Raw genomic sequence first — 17190 nt, 5'->3', positions numbered from 1 at the left:
TTGAAATATGGCAATTATTTATTCCCTTCTTAGGGTTGATGGAGAGTTACTGAGATTATAATTATTCAGGCTGTGGGGAGTCATCTGACAGTATTCCTAAGGCTAGTTGGTGTGAAGGTGATACACAGCAGTCAGATGCTGGACAGGGTTGGATATAGCATGTAGTTGTAGAGGTTCTGCACCATGGGTTCCTTGAGCTTTGAATGCTTCCTGCTGCTAGAAGGGATCTCTGTAACATCTGGCAGTACTTTTACGACCGCAAGGGAGCTCTGCTCCTACAGAATTGACTTGGCTCAGATAAAGTCTCTGAGATGTACTTTAAAATTCAGATCTGATCAGGGGCAACCTTTGCATATCCAGAGAGTTGAGAGGTCTCTTCACAATTGAAGGGGGGATGGCGGAACACGTCCTCCCTAGTGTATCTGTTTTTAACGTACAAGTATCCCACCTAATACCACAGGTGTGGTACTAGGGAGCACTTACGAGACGGGTGACCCGTGTTTTTTTTTTTTTGTAAACAGATTTTTTTATTAATTAATAATAAAGCAATCCGTACCATTACAGAGATGAACCTAAACTTACAGGTTGATTTCAACAAATAGCCGTCTACATCCATACACATTAATCTCAAGCCGATTCCTCCCAGGAGGCATTGGTCGTGCTCTAACGCAAGAAGTTGGTGATTCACCTAATGCAGTTTGGGGCCCTCGGACTTGTCGGAATCTGTACCCCCTGGGTAGCCATGCATCGCTGCAGCTTTCTGTTCCATTATTAACCCATAGCAACCAACGAAGAGAGAGCCCCCCTGCCCCCACCCAATACTCACCTTCCCCCCATCCATGTCGCTTATTCATCCAATTCCCTGTATGGCAATGTTAACCAGTCTGATAGGGCACCAGTCCTGCTATTCCAAGTAGTGTAGTTCCCTAAAAAGGCCCGATCCCAATTGGGATCGCAATTTCTTGGACGACCCTCGCGGTCATTCAATAAATTAGGCACTGATTTTTCCACATCCGGGTTGGCCCCGCCAGGGTGTGCTGCGTTCTCGCCACTCGGCTGCTTTAACACCTCCACTAATGCCACCCACGCTCTCGCCTCCTCCAGTGTCTTTTCACTTCCATTCCTCTGGGCCATTTGCAGTCTGAAGATCCCTTCGCAGTCCGCCCACTTTATAAGCTCCCATGTCCATCTCAGTACGCTAGGAGCGTTTTTCGCCTTCCAATGGCTAGTGAGTTCCCTTTTGGCTAACATCAACCCCAGGTCTATAAATTTGCTAGTGACCTTATTCCTGGCAGTGTGAGGGAACCAGTGTAGGAGGCAATACCCTGGTGTCCGCGCTATGTCACGTTCTGTTGTATCCTCTAGTCTAGTCGTTACCCCTCTCCAGAACCCTTCCAGTAGTCGGCAGTCCCAGAACATATGTAAGAACCCTGCGTTTTCCAGGTTACACCGTGGGCAGGCGGATCGAGACCCAAAATATTCGTTAATCTTGCACGGGGTAAGGTATGTCCTGTGGAGGACAAAAAAGTGTATCAGCTGGAAGCGTACATTTCTTGATTTTTATTTATTTATTTATTTATTTTTCCTAGCCCTTTCTACCAATTCTCCCCACGGTTTCTCATCTAAGGGCTCACCTAGGTCTGCTTCCCATTTGAGACGCAGGACTGTCAGGGGTCGATGTGACTCCTGCGGAAGGCGTCGGTAGAGCAAGTGACTGCTTTAATAGTTCCAGCCGCTACTACTATGTACTGGCAAGCCAGGGAGGTCGGAGGTTCCGTCAACCCCTCCCGCCAGTGTTTACGGATAGCTGCTGTCAGAGCAGCATGTAAAAGGAAATCACCTCTGGGGAGGTCGTATCGCTCTAGTAAATCATTAAAAGGGAGTAAAGTATTGTCCTCATAGAGATCTCCAATAGTAGATATCCCCAGCTCCTCCCATGCTCGTAGCCTATGCCAGTCCCCACCATGGGGCAGCGCCTCGCAGATCAGCAGCGGGGTCTCTGGTGCATACGGGGATCTTATTCGTGCTCGCCCACAAGCTCGATTCCAGCATCTGCCCATCACCCATATGTCCGCTGGGGCTTCCCCATCCCTCAAAGGGAGGCGTAACAACACGTGGGATAGGAGTCGCAGCCCTGGGTCCGAGCCCCCAAGGTCCTCCACGTTCCGGAGTCGGCCCGCCATCCACTTCGTGAACCACTGTAATTGAGCTGCCTGATAATAAGCTTTAAAATCCAGCACCGCAAAACCCCCCTCCGCCCTGGGCCTCATCATGGTGGTGAGCACCACTCTGCGTCTCCCAGTGCCCCATAAAAATCCTGTGTCATGGTGTTGAGCTGGGTAAAGAGTTTGTGCGGGATCCAGAGTGGTAGCGATCCGAAATAATAGAGTAGTCTAGGTAACGTGACCATCTTTAATAGCGCCCCCCTACCTGCCACGGCCAGAGGTTCCACCGCCTGCACGAACAAGAGAGGAGACAGCGGGCATCCCTGTCTCGTCCCCCTGCCCACTGCGCTGGCCTCTGAGATCAGTCCTCCCGTTCGCACTCTAGCAGTAGAATTTTTATATAGTATTGTCGTCCAGGCTATGAAATCTTCACCCAGCCCGAACGCTCTCAGGACGCTGAAAAGATACAGCCACTCGAGGCTATCAAAAGCCTTCTCATTGTCGATTGATAAAATGCAAGCTTCTTCTTTGTTATACGTGGTCGCAGCCTTAGAAGTCTACGAATACTCATTGCTGTATTTCTGGATGGAATAAAGCCCGCTTGGTCGGCATGTACGACCGTCGTCATGTATATCATCAGTCGGCTCGCTAAAATGCGACTCAATATCTTATAATCTAAGTTGAGCATGGCGAGGGGTTGGTATGCAGTGCGATCCCAGGCTGGTTTGCCAGGTTTTAAAAGCGGAATGATTACCGCTTCTCTCGTTGAAGTGGGTAGATGGCCGTCTCGCTTTGCTCTATTATATAGGGCCATCAATTGGGGAACCAATATATCTACATATGTGGAATAAAACTCAATTGGGAGCCCATCCGTTCCCGGAGTCTTATTCCTGGCCATGTGTTTTATGGGCCCTCGCACCTCTCCAAGTTCGACTTCCCTTCCCAGAGCCTCTGTGGCATCTGCATCGATCTGAGGAAGTTCTACATCCTCTAAAATTCCCGCTCCTTCTAGTACTGTTGGATCGAGCTTACACTGGTATAGGGTAGTATAATATTCCAAGAACTGGGTATTAATATCCAGTTGACTATAATAGACCTCGTCATTCCTCCCCTGCAGTTCCAGGATTGATGTCCCTCTACCATCTGGATTGGCCAGTCAAGCCAGCAACGCCCCAGACTTGTTCCTCTCAGCATGGGCCTGTGCCGTGTAGGCCCTGTAATCGAAACAGTGCAACCTTACCACCTGTGTCGCCAAAGTCTCTCTGGCCGCAAGGAGATCAGCTTGTCTGTCCACGCTCTCCGGCCTATCTCTCTCTACTTCCCGAAGCTGCTGTTCCGCGTCCTGTACATCACGCAGGAGGACCTTCCGCACCCCCACCGCTTCTCCAATACATCGGCCCCTAATAACTTTTAAAAGCTTCCCATTCAATGAGTGGGCTTGTTGTTGTGTTGGCATTAGTTAGGAAATAATCCTCTATAGCAGTGCCTATCGTGTCTCGAAACACCTGATCCTCCAGTACCTCCGGCCTCAACCGCCAGCTAGGGATTGTAGGCCTAGTCTGTACCCAGTTCAAAGATACTAGCAGGGTATTTTGATCAGAGATCGTCCTAGTCAAGTATTCACTCAGGGTGACCCCTCCATGAACATCCGGGGAGCACAGTATTAAGTCTAATCTAACATGCAACTCATGTAAGGCAAAAAAGTAAGAATAGTCTTTCTCCTCTGGGTGATGAGCTCTCCAGGTGTCTGTCAACCCCCAGTGTCGCTGCCAGTTTCGCCTAGCCTCAGCAATTCTATGTGTGGGAGCGTCAGGGAGCGGCGGGTGGGAACGACCCAAGTTGACGTCAGTAATACTGTTGAAATCCCTCCTAAGAGCACCGAACCAGTCAACACAGACGCTAGTGTCTGTGATAGTTGTGCTAGAAATGCAGGTTGATCCACATTAGGGGCGTAGATACTTCCTATTGCTATATCCCGCCCATCTAGCCTCCCCGACACCACCACAAATCTGCCCCCTGGATCTACTATTTGTCGAATATATTGAAAAGGGATTCCCGCGCGCACCCACACCATAGTCCCCCTTGCAAAAGCTGAGTATGTAGTAAAAGGTGGCCAGTTGGTTTTTCTAGAGATTAAAAATCCCTCAGCTTCTCTAAGGCATCACTTTATTAGTGGAGAAGATAGAGAAAGTTAAAAACAATATCTCGTGGGTATTGAGGACTGTTGGGGTTCTGTGATCCTGTGTTATACCGACATGTTTCAGCCCAACTCTAAGGACTATAGAGGTCCGGGGCTTTCATCAGGGTAATATGATACCTCCCTGGGTTAATGGTATCCTTAATACGTGGCTACTTGGGTATGCCTAATTATGTATGCTGGGGCTGTGATGGCCAGACATCATCTACAGCATATATTTTTTTTAATCGTCCACTTTTTTGATCTGTGGTTTTTGTTTTAGAGTGGTGGAGAGGAAGAGGTTGAAATATTGGAAATGTGCTTGGTAGATCATCTTTGGAAAACCATCATCACCAGTAACTTTCTAATGTTTGCACTTTTAGTTCATGACGGTTTTGAATGTTCTATAATTTGTGGTTGGTTATGCGCATCTGTTTTAGTATGTTTCGTCAGATCTCATGGTACCCTTGTATTTTAGGAATTATCACAGGACTCGTTTGGTTCCCAAGCATCCTCAACCCCTTCCATGACATCCAGTAAAGGAGGGCAAGATGAACTAAGTCTCCAGACAAGGCCCTCCAGCCTGCCGGTGAGTTCTGCTTTCTTTTTTACTTACATTGAACTGGCATGTGCGTCACAGATTACTGGGGTTCAGTATCTGGTTTGTAGGCTTTTTGGCATTTTTTCCAAAGGTCTGTGATGTTGAAGTTGTAGAGAGAAAATGGGTCTTATTTGGTTATCACTTCAAACTGATTATTCTTGGGTTAGCTGAGAAGCAATTGGGTGCCAGATAATAAGTTGTGTAATACTAAGTTTAACTATAATAGACAACATGGTAGCTATTGGCATTTGGTAGAGTTAGTGTTCAGCAGTTAGTGGGTCCTTGATTGGCTATTGAGTTTAGTGGACTGTTTCTATTGAGTATTATGTTTGGGTGGAATAAGATTACATTTTCTGTAAGATTGTTGGGTGACACTATGTGCATTTGGTAGTGCTGCTTGACTTTTGGATTAAGTTGGTTGTATATTCATGGACAGTTTCATAGTTGTTAAAGAAATGTAACAATCTTTTTAGCATAAGTTATGTTAGTTCTGTTATTTTGATTTGTAGAGCGCAGCTAACCACCCATGAGGGTATCCAGCTTCTTAGCAGGAGTGTAGGACTTGTGATACTCCCAGTCGAACATCCAGGTCTCTAGCTTCCTGCAAAAGTCGTTAAGGGATAGGGACATCTTATGTGTTGATGTAAGTCGTTCCAGGACTTAACTGCATTGTAGGTCGAAAGACCGGCCACTGGAAAGTCTTTGGGGGATGCAAGGAACTCATATGAGGGAGAGAGATGCTGAGCGCAGTGGTCTGGAAGGCTGGTAGAAGTGAAAATTATTGTTGAGTTATGCAGGTCTGGCATTATTTTGGGCTTTGTAGGTGTGGATGAGTAGCTTAAAATGGCATTGTTCCTGTATGGGTAGTCAGTGGTGTTCTCGGAGGTGTGGGGTGATGTGAGCGCTGTTGGAATGTCCCGCATGAGTCTGGCTGTGGCATTCTGGCTCATTTGTAGCCTTTGAATTAGTTGGTTTGAGGTGTTGGCGTAGAGTGGGTTGCCGTAGTCCAGTCTGCTGGTTATTTGAACTTGGGTGACAGGTCGTCTTGTATACGTTGGGAGCCACTTGAAGATCATGTGGAGCATTCTTAATATGAGGAAACCGAATGAAGACAAGGCGTTCATCTGCTTGGTGATTTCTGGTGTGTTGTCCTGGATGATTCCCAGGTTTCTTGCGTGGTCTGTAGGTTGTGGGTGTGGATACAAGTTCTGCTGTCCTCCAGTAGTCCCATGGGGAGCTCTTGTTTCCAAATATCAGGATTTTTGTCTTGTCTGTGTTAAGTTTCAGGCAGTTCTGCTTCATCCAGTTAGCCACATTGATCATAACAGATTGTGAAATTGGTCCTGTTGGTGTTTTAGTTGGATGAGGGAGAGGATAAGCTGGGTGTCGTCTGTGAAGGAAACCACGTTGATCTCGGGCTCTGAGGATGTGTGCCAGGGTTGCCATATAGACGTTGAATGGTTTCCCCATTACCTTGGATGGGAAAGGCAGGAGAAAGTTGGGGCTGTAGTTGCTGAGTTTTTCCCGGTCAACTGATGGATTCTTCCAGTAGATAATGTGCTGCTGTAGATAGATATGTTTATGATGAAGGCGAAGAAGTTGCTGATCGGGGTTCCCAGGTAACCAAAAGGCGGTTAATCACTTGGTTATCATGGGTTTTAGCCTAAGTAACAGTTTACTTGGAGTGCACATGGCCGCCTCTGCTGTTGACCTGATTTTCAAGTGTGGTAGCTAACTTGTTTTTGGGTCTGTTGACCTGACCGATCTTACTAGTCTGACGAGTGGTTGAATAGAATTGGTTGTTCATTTTTTAAGCTGGATTTTTCTGGGTGTCCAGCTCAGTAGAGTTGCCTTTTCTGCTGTGAGGGATAAGGTCAGTTGGACTTTGAAGCTCCCTCGCTTCAAATGGAGAGTAGTAAATTGATTTAAATGTGATTTACACAACTTTTAGCATATTACTAGTGTTTGTATGGAACCAGCCATACTTGTGGCTTTGTAGCGTTATGTGGAATGTATGTTCCCTCCCATTTTGCCCCCCCCATATGAGGCTGGTTCTAATGCACTGTTTTATCTGGGGTATATAAGTGTTGATTGATGATGAAGCCCCGTGGTGCGTATTGTATCTGTTATGCACTGTGCGGTTAAAATGTGAAAACTTGCTTACTGTGATTGAAGATTACTGGGTGGCTGTAATAATATCTTGTCTAACTTGATTGTGGCATATCATTTTTGAAGTATTTCTACGCAAATGGGAAAAAGATGGGCAGGTTGGCTTTGCTGTTTGACTTCTGTGCTTTGAAGGTGGTGGATGCACATTATTAATTGTCAAGTTAGGCCGCATAAGGTCTGTAGCATATTGGAGTGTTGTAGGGTGTTTTGCAGGTTGTAATGTATAGAAGTGAAATGCAGTGTAATGTCTAATGTATTAATCTGATAGAGACTACTAGCTGCAGATTCCTTAACGTAGAATTATCTCCAGGCGTGAGACAGGATCCGAAAAATTATGCCACAGCATCACTGCGCGCCGGGGGCGGTACCACACGACCCGCCCTGACGTCATCCGCGGACATGACGTCAGCGAGTTCACATAAGTCCCACCCTGGCGCGCTGACGTCAGTTTCCTTCTTTTCCACGTGCATCGCGGATCCGAAGTGTGCTCCTTGGCCTTAAGTTGGGAACAGTGTACCATGCCTTTGGGCTTCAAGACGTGCACTTTTTGTGCACGTCAGATGTCGGCGACGGACCTTCACACTATTTGTATGTGGTGCTTGGGCGAGCACCATGACACTACGGACTGCGAGGCTTGTCAGCATCTCAAGCCGAAGTCCTGGCGGGAGCGCCGGATGAAGTTGCTGTCGACCAGGTTGTCCAGGTCGGTGTCTTCGCAGCGTCCGTCTCCTACCTCGGACGGGTCCAGGGGCTGCCGTTTTCGGCTGCGGCATCGTCCTGTGCCGAGGCCCCACAGGCGTCGTTCGCCTGTCGGTAAGTCTTGCAGGTTGCCGTCGAGCGGCCGCCCTCCTTCGGCAGAGGGCGCTGGACCCTCCCGGGACGTGCAACCTCATCCGTCGCCACCCTATCCGCCGTTTCCCGGCGTGGGGGTTACGAGGGCCCAGATGAAAGCCTACGCTGCAGCTCTGCAGGCTTCCTTGGGCCTTCCTCCTCTTCCTACGCTGTCCGTAGATTCCTCGCCATGCGCGGGGCCCTCTGCGGAATCGCTGGCGGCTTCGCCCCCGGCGAGTTCGGCTTCAGGATTTGGTGGTGTAGTGCCGTCGAGGTGCGGCCCTTCGGGGTTCCCTTCCTCGGCCCATGACTAACGCTCGCTCCCAAGTCCCCCTCAGTCCTCTGGGCAGGTGGCTGTCTTCCTAAAGGCCGAGCCGACGCCTCTCCGGCGCCAGCGACTTGCCTCCCCGGCGGGGGCGGTACCGTGGGTGGAGGCCGGGCACCGGGGCACTTCCCTGGGCCCCTCTCGGTCCTCGGCGCAGGTGGCTGCCTCGTCGGGGGCCGAGCCGGCGCTTTTTCGGCGCCGTTCATTGGCCGCTTCGGCTCCGACCCCGCCCTCCTCTCCGATGCGGCACGTGGTGGCGGAGGTCGACCCGGCGCCGCAGGTGGACGCTTCGGTGCCGGTCAAGGATCCATAGGTGTCTGTGGTAGACTCCCCGGCGCTGTCCCGGCATCCTCTTGTGGATACTTCACCGGACGTCCCTTCCTCTCCGGAGGGTTCTCGTCTCCTCTTCACCGGAGACTGGGCGCCGCGTCTTTTTCCCCGGCGGATTCCAGGGCGTATTCTACGCCGTCTCCACGCCCTCAGCCCCACTCTTCCGTTCTCTACAGTTGTCGGCCACACAGGCTTCTCCGCCCTCTCCAGAGACCCCTCAGGTTCTCATCGGTGGGCTTCCGATCCTACAGGGGCGGGTCTGTTCTGCCTCCAGCGGGGCATGGGGATGGGCGTCTTAGTTTGCAGCCCTCACCCACGGAGGAGTTGCTTTCCCCCTCACGACGCCCTACGGAGGCGAGTCTGGCTTTTGTCCGGGCCATTGCCACGGCCACTGCCATTCTGCAGATGGTCAATCCGGTTGCCCCTCTCCCTACCGACCACTTGTTAGAGGTTCTCCACCAGGGCTCTGGTGGAGGGGAACCGCTTCCCCCTTTTGAAGCGACGCTCCAAAACTCCCTTCTGGGGCCTGGGGGCACCCTGCCACGGGGGATCCAGTGCCTCAACCGCTCCTTCACCGCCACCGTACTGCTCCACATGATCCGGTTTGCCTCTTTTCCCACCCCTCAGCCCAGGGCCCTGTCCTGCTGGCTGCTTTTCCTTCTTTGCCTTCAGTGCTTCTTCTGCCGTCGTGGGAGGCTCGGTGGCTGGGCTCCTGGGGGCGTAACATTTTCGCCTCCACTAGCGCTGCTCTGCGTGCACTCAACACTCTTTGTGTGCTGGCCAGGGCCACTTCTGATCTGTGGGATTCCGCGGAGTCCCTTCTGTCTCGTGCCTCCCAGGAGGGTGCCGGCGCTGATCTGCGGCACCATGTGCGGGATGGTCAGGAGTTAGCTACCTTCATTCTCCGTTCGGCCTTGGACGTCTCTGATTCCCTTGGCCGTGCTATGGTGAGTTCTGTGGCCCTCCGCTGCCATGCTTGGCTGCGGGATGGTGTCTTTTCAGAAAATGTTCGGGAGGGTCTTGTGGATTTACCTTTTGATGGCACTCTGTTGTTTCACACCCATGCGGACGCAGCTATTCAGAGACTCCTTGCGGGGCTTCGTCCCCCGCCCACTCCGTAAGCTCAACATTCCGGCGCTTCATGGAGGTGTTATCCCTCTTCACTCTTTGGGGCCTTAGGTTTTCGTTGGCCCGTTGTGTGCTGTGTGCGGCTTGGAGTGCCTTCAGGGTCTTTCAGTGGACCCCTCTATTTTTTTGGGCTGCTGGTTCAGCCTTTCCGCTTGGGGTGGTGGTTTTTTGCTGTTAAGTGCAGCTGCATAGGTCCTCGGGTTGGACCTTTGTGTCTCTTTTGGCTGATTTGTCAGCCGCCTGTGGTGTTCTCCACAGGTCTTTTGGGTTCTTGGCCTCTGCTGTGGATTTCCCTAAGAGATGTTTGACTGCTTGGTCAGCCGTCTGTGGTGTTCCTACAGGTCTTTTATGTTCTTGTCCTCTGCTGCAGGTTTCCCTAAGAGGTGTTTCCCTGTTTTTGTTCAGGGATGATTCATACCATAGGTGGGGTATTTGTTTGTTGTTGTATAGCCCTGTCTTAAGCTTGGCGGGCGTGGATAGCTTCTCAGGTTCCTCGCGTTTTCCTGGCGTCACAGTATGCCGCGTGGTGCGGTCTCTCTCTCTCTCTTTGATGTTTCTATCCCTCTTCGCCTCTGGATCATCGGACCGGCCTTTGTCATGCTCATTGCAGCGTTGTGTCTTGGTGTTTCCACCTGGTTCTCCGCCGTTTCGGCTGGAGCCTTTCTGTCTTCGTCGTGCGCTCGCCTTGTTCTGAGCCGCTGCTTTATAGTCTTGCCAGCTGTTTGCTGAGCGCGCATGGTAGTTTGGTCCCCCTCCGTGGGCCTCGCTGTGTTAGCGTGTGCTTCTGTCTCTTGTTTGTTGGAGCTTTGCGTGTCTGTGTCTTCTTTCTCACGTCTGTGCTTCTCGACTGTGGAACTGTTCTGGCCTTGTTCCCTGCTTCGGGATAGACTCCCATTCGACTGTGCCCTTCGCTGTGTGTGTGTTCTCCTAGGGCAGGCTCTGCCTTCCTTCTCTTTTCCCTGGCCTTGAGGGTGGTTATTTTCTTCCTCCGATACTTGTGGGGTGCCTTCTGCCCCTCCGGGTTTTCAGGCGGACACCCTTTGCTCCTCGGGTTGGCTTGGGATATCCTGGCCTTCCCTTCTCCTTGCTTAATTCTGCTTGGTGGGGGCCGGGCCATCCTTCCTGTCCCCATGACACATCCCCTGTTGGGGCCCTGTGTTCTTCCAAGCTGGTGAGGTTCTCTCGCAGACCCTCCTCCCCTCTGGGTATGGCTAGGGTATCTATTCTACGTTAAGGAATCTGCGGCTAGTAGTCTCTATCAGATGTACAAGTTACTTACCTTCGGTAACGATGTATCTGGTAGAGACGATTCTAGCCGCAGATTCCTTCATGACCTGCCCTTCCTCCCCGTTCTGCGAGGACCCCTCAGCTTGGTCTACTGCACTCGCCTTCCTTTGGGTGGCATTTGTCTTCTGTGGGTTCTCCCTTTCTCTTCCTCCCTGGCGGAATGCTTTGTTCTCTTATTTGTTCCACTCCTAATTTTCTGGTGATTGGGGGGTAAGTTCATATGTCCCTTTGCATCCCTGCAGCCTGGTTCTTCCAGTGTGGGGCCTACTCATAATTTTCTCCCTTTCTTCTTTCATTGCTTGGGGTTTTCTGACTCCTCTGAACCCCTTTGAGTTGGGGTCTCTTGGCTGTGCCTCAGTCCTTGGCTTTTTACAGAGGATATGACACTCCTTGCTGGTGTTGTCTTGGAGTGATTTGTCGTTCCTCATCCGTTCTGGACTTGTCTCCCTTCCCTGTTGTTGATTGCGATTGCTGCCATTCTGTTGTCTGCCCCGACATTTTTCATATGTTTTTCTGTCTCCAGGGGGGATGTCGCCTTTGCCTTACGGGGTTGCTTCTAGGAGCGGTGCCTTTGCTCCTTCCTTTCTATGACTTTCAGTACTGCAGTGCTTGGCACTGTCCCTAATGGTGCTGTTCCTCACCATTCGCTTCTTCCCTCTTGTTTCACTGGTTTTTCATACTCTGTTTCCATACTCTTAAAGTTTTGTTTCTGATGGCTCCGCGTTGTCAGCGCGCCGGGGTGGGACTTATGTGACCTCGCTAATGTCACCTCAGCGGATGACGTCAGGGCGGGGTCGCGTGGTACCGCCCCCGGCGCGCAGAAATACTGTGGCAAAATTTTCCGGATCCAGTCTCATGCCTGGGGATAATTCTATGTTAAGGAATCTGCAGCTAGAATAGTCTCTATCAGATACATCGTTACCGAAGGTAAGTAACTTGTACTATGAGCTTAATGGTTGTGTGAGTGAGAGTTGTTCATCATTATTTGAACGGATTAATATAGCCAGGTTTTGTGTAGTGTATGTGCTGTATTGGCTGAATGGTGATGGAGTGCCCTTTTTGATTCACCAGTTGTGGCTTTCCACTGTTAGTTCTGTGTTGCACTTCACATTTTTGAAGGGTTGGTCCTGTTGGGTTGGAGAAAATTGCATAGCCAACCATATGGCAATGGCTTCTACACTTATTAAATGTGGTGTGTTCTGTAAAGTGAGTGTTGAAGGCAATTAACTGGTGGAGTGAGTTGTGATGTTCTGTACCTTTGGGTATTGTAGCATATGGCATTGCTTTTAGCAGCAGATGATGGGGAATTTCCATTTTGTTAAGTGCTGTTGGAGAGGCACTCATTGTCATATGGACAGCCTTTGGTGTTCTGGGTGTGTGTGGTAGTGTTTTTTTTATGTAGTGTTGTCTTTTTTTGTGTTGGTGAGTTTGGTTTGGGTGTTGATTCCCCCCCCCCCCCCCCCTCATTTTTTAATAGAATATCATTGGTTGTCCAGTGTTCCATGCAATTAATGATTTGCTTAGCAGTGCAGTTATTTCAATTTTTTTTTTTTAACGGTCTGATGATTGGTGGCACCGAGTGTGATGGTTTTACTTTTGGTGGTGGTATTTACTTTTTCTAAGAATGCTATAAAAAGCACTCCCTATCTTCCTTGTTTGTGCTTGGCACTGCTTTTAGCAGCAGGTGATGGAGAATTATCATTTTGTAAAGTGCTGTTAGAGAGGCACTCATTGTCATATGGACAGCCTTTGGTGTTCTGGGTGTGTGTGGTAGTGTTTTTTTATGTAGTGTTGTCTTTTTTGTATTGGTGAGTTTGGTTTGGGTGTTGATTTCTTTCCCCCTCATTTTTTAATAGAATACCATAGGTCGTCCAGTGTTCCATGCAATTAATGATTTGCTTAGCAGTGCAGTTATTTCGATTTATTTTTTGAACGGTCTGATGGTTGGTGGCGCCGAGTGTGATGGTTTTACTTTTGGTTGTGATATTTACTTTTTCTAAGAATGCTATAAAAAGCACTCTCTATCTTCCTTCTTTGTGCTTGAAAACTGTGATTCACTCTTTAGTCAGCTCTTGCTTGGATTGTGTTAACTCAAGCTACCTGATCCAGCATCTCCAGATGGTCCAGAATTCTGCACCAAGGCTCATTCTGGCTCTCCCAATGTTTTCATCAGTCTCTGCTCATTTACCAGAATTTTATTTTCTCCGCATTAAGCAGCGCTACAGATTCAAGGCTCTCGAAGTGGTCAACAACCCATGTCCCGGTCTATTAGCTGTAGTTTGCGTCCTTATCTTCCTGCTAGTAGGTTACAGGCTCAAACTGCCAATCTTTTGAGAGTGCCTCGATTCCTTAAGAAACTGCTAGGCAGTCGTTCTTTTTCTGTTCTGGCTTCCAAACTCTGGTACTTCCTCATTTCTTGTAATTTAACTCCAAAGATTTGTCTTATAGAAAAAAAGGTCAAAACCCATTTATTCAACAACTACCCTCTTCCTTCAAGTTTGCTGTCTTTCCTCTTTTCCTTATGTAGCCCCGGGACACACTCTGGGTTTTTGTTGTGCTTCAGAAATCTCAAAACATAATAATGGTTGTTGATTAGGTGTCTTAAAGTAAAAAATGTAGCAGAATATTGTAATGTGACATTAACAGCTTCGTAAAAGTGCATCAACAATTTTGCTCCACTTTGTTTTGCAAACGTTGCATGTTATTGAACAGCTCAAAAATTGATGCACAGCATTATAATCCTGGTCTTGCAGTCATTACCCTTTTGTTGCTTTTACCCCTCATTCCCAAAGACTACCTCTGTGCCTGCAGTGCAAAAAGATTTGTACTGCATTGCAGTTAAGATTACATATTATGCTCCCTCAAACGAGGTGTTTCATCAACAGTTGCAGTTGGTACAGTTCAAATCGTGATCATCCATTTTTGCTTCAGAGTTTAGTCATTCAAGTGAACAAAGCCTCTTGCATTTATTTGCTTAATTTTCAGGTGTTCTCATTCTCTATACAGTATTGAAATGATTTTGCGTTACCCAGGACTACTACCTACGGGAGGATTGAGTCCGGATGTTCTGATAGCTGTGATTGAGGTGTTAGAGAATTCTTTGGACAAAGTTATATTTAATTGTGCATGGCACTGTGTTTGTTTTTTAGGAGGATCATCAAATTAATATCTTTGTTGTAGTGGGTTTTTTGGCTTTTATTTTTATTTGTTTAATGCTGCATTGTGGCCAATTAGTCTTGGTGTTATGATAGGTACTTCTAACCGCAGATTCCTCTTCACCTTGTGAATATTCCCAGGCACTATACTGCATCCGGAAACTCAAAAAGCAGTGCTCCTGTGTGATGGTAGGGGGCACCGCGTGGACTCAGTTCCACTCTAGAAGTGACAAACTGTGCCGCATGTAAGTGCTATCTGTGTGTGCTTAGGTCAGATTCTTTCTTTCTGTGCATTCAGATGCTCTTGTTTTACTTCAGTCATTGTAGATATTTTTTCACTGTAAATTTTTACAGTGTGCAAGGGTATGTCGCACTCTAATACAACAGGGTTTAAATCTTGTAGGGTCTTATTGTTGTTTATTATATGACAGATCTCAACAGAGTTTGCTTCAGGTGTTTAGGTTTGACGCACAACTCCAAGGCCTGCAATGACTGCGCCAAAATGAATCCAGAACGCAAAGCAAAGCTTAGTGTGCTTTAACACTGCAATATTCCATGCAGATCCCTCTCCCAAAGCTGTTCGCGCTGCAGATCTTCTTCGTGGTCAAAGCCTTCAGGAAAGCCGAAGAAGAAATGCAAGAAGTCCAGTGGGACTCAGCGGCTTCCTGCCCCTCTCGATCTTTAGAGAAGGTGTGAGGGCACCGGTGTGCCTCCAGGTCTTGTACCTCTACCATCAAGGAGCCAATTCCGACTTTGGTTCTGATGCACCAAGAGTTTCTGGGTCTGTCGGCAACATTGCAGCAGGTCAAAGGCTTTATAAGGGCCATGGTGTGCATCTTTGGCATGCTTCCGGCTCCTTCGGGCCCCCAGGATCAGAGGGGACTTCCGTCCTCGGTGCCATCTGTGCCACTTAGGCCCTCTTTGGGTTCCGCTCCGGCGTCTGTGCTGACTTCAGGTCCAACGCAAACTGCGCCGGTCCCTGGCATGTCTACACTGATGCTGGAGGTGGATCCTCAACCTAATGTGGTATCCAACTCTAAACCAACTTCATCTCGTCTGAGGCTGTGCCCAGTTACTAATGTGGTGCAGCTAATATCTCTCAGACATTTATTTATTTATGGAGTTTTATATAGTGCAAACGTGGCCAGAGGGCATCAGAACACTTTACATAGAAGATAGTGGATACAAATGTTACACGTGGGGTACATACTGTCACATATTGACTGTGGAAAAAGATCCAGGCAATTACATGTTTCAAATAAAGTACAAGCAGGTACAGGAAAGACAGACCTGAACATCAAGAGATGTGCGTTGGTATAATGTGAGCATAGATAAAGGCTAACTTGTATCCAGTGTAATATAATCTGCAGTGTTGGCGGGGAGTGCGCGTGAAGCATACAAGCACAGAAATGCATATTACATAGTTGAGTGGCAACAATACAAATCCAGAATACAAGGGGGCATGACTTACCTAAAAAAAAAAATAATGCAACAGAACATTTGCCTGAAGCACTGTAGGGTCGTCGCTGCCGCAATGAATGTGAGTTACCGGAACATCCTATACCAGCTTAGGGTTAATAGTGTTGGATGCTAAATGTTTCATGTACAGAAAATACACCAACTTTTTGGCTTAGATTCCGACCAAAGTCGGCCATATTGAGAGGACAATGGAGGTGATGGGGAAAGGTTTGACCCACCCTATGATGAGAATAACTGGTGCATAGATCTGAAATATGCCAGTGGGTTGGATATGTCACCCGATACTGAATTGGTTTGCTTCCCTAGACCAGCAACAAAGGATAGTACATCCTCTGCAACAGTCGTTAGGAGGACTGCTAAAGTCCTTGACCTCCATCTCCCAACTTTTGAGACAAAAACAAATGTTCTTACTGAGGTACTTAAGCCTTACCAGGCATCGACCAAACCTCTTCTACCCTTCAGTGAAGCCCTCACTAATATATTCTTGGAAACGTGGGAGAGCCATGTTCTGGCCCTCCCATCAATTGTCACGTCACACTGCAAAAGACCAGCGGCAGTTGGCCCTGAGTTTTTAACCTAGTATTCAACTCCTGAAAGTTTAATGGTGCAGGTGTCCATCAGCAGAATTAATCTTAATGTCTTTCTGACTACTCCTAATAACGATCCAAATGTATGGAGATGTTTGGAAAGAGAATGTTCTCATCAACTTGCCTATCCTTGAGGGCCGCCAGCTTGCTTGGAGTTTACACCCAGGTCCCCTGTGGCATTATTGGGGAGGTCTAACCAGCAGTCCCAGAAGACGTAGGGGCTTCTTTGGCCCAAACTATGGAGGATGGCTGGCATGGGGCCAGGTTAGTAATCCACTTCAGGGCTAGTCGCCACTTATTGTCTAGGAAGGGCTATTGGAACAAGTATGGTGCTACTAGTAGATGAGATCCACTGTCGTCTTAAGGGATGTCCAGGAATTCCCAGTGGACATGCCCATCGATGGAACATCCTGTTTGGCGGTGAGGCAGACTTGGCCATGAAACATTTTAAGGAGAGCCGAGCCAGGGCACACTCTTTAAGTCGTTGAGCACCAGTCTGCACCCCCTACAGTTTCTCCCTTTTCTGATATATGCCGGTGGCTTAAGGTATCAACAGTGTTCGGTTCCTGCTCAGGTGTTACAGCCCTTTCGAGATTAAGGCACTGGGCCCAACAGACATTTACCAAGGCAGCGTACATCCCAATCCCACACCCCATGCCAGCAACTTCAAAAACTTGTTAGTGCATGCTTAGTGGCACAGAGCCAACTGATAGGAGGCATGGTCAGCCACTTACTTCAAGGGTGGCAGAGCATCACATCCGACAGGTGGATTCTTGAAATTGTCCAAAGGGGCTACACCCTGCCATTCCTTTTCAACCCACCTCACCTTCCACCTACATCAGAGCAGCTCTCGGAAGACTATCTGTCTATTTTGTGCTTGGAAGTCTAGGCTCTTACAGCCAATGGAGTCGTAGAACGGGTACCAGCCTCAGAAGTGGGAACTGAATGTTATTTCCA

At 48.5% G+C, this 17190-nt stretch overlaps 1 protein-coding gene across 2 annotated transcripts in view; it reads left to right on the top strand.

Moving 5' to 3' along the window:
* Positions 1-17190, top strand: part of ARID1A (AT-rich interaction domain 1A) — a 548770-nt gene that overhangs the window by 70302 nt on the left and 461278 nt on the right. For both annotated transcript variants that reach the window (XM_085647728.1, XM_085647729.1), the window contains exon 4: positions 4820-4930. In XM_085647728.1, coding sequence (XP_085503854.1) covers positions 4820-4930 — 111 coding nt within the window. The remainder of the gene's footprint in view (positions 1-4819; positions 4931-17190) is intronic.

Source organism: Triturus cristatus, chromosome 3_2 (assembly GCF_964204655.1).
Source record: "Triturus cristatus chromosome 3_2, aTriCri1.1, whole genome shotgun sequence".
Taxonomy (NCBI): Eukaryota; Metazoa; Chordata; class Amphibia; order Caudata; family Salamandridae; genus Triturus; species Triturus cristatus.
This window is presented reverse-complemented; position numbering and strand designations above follow the sequence as displayed.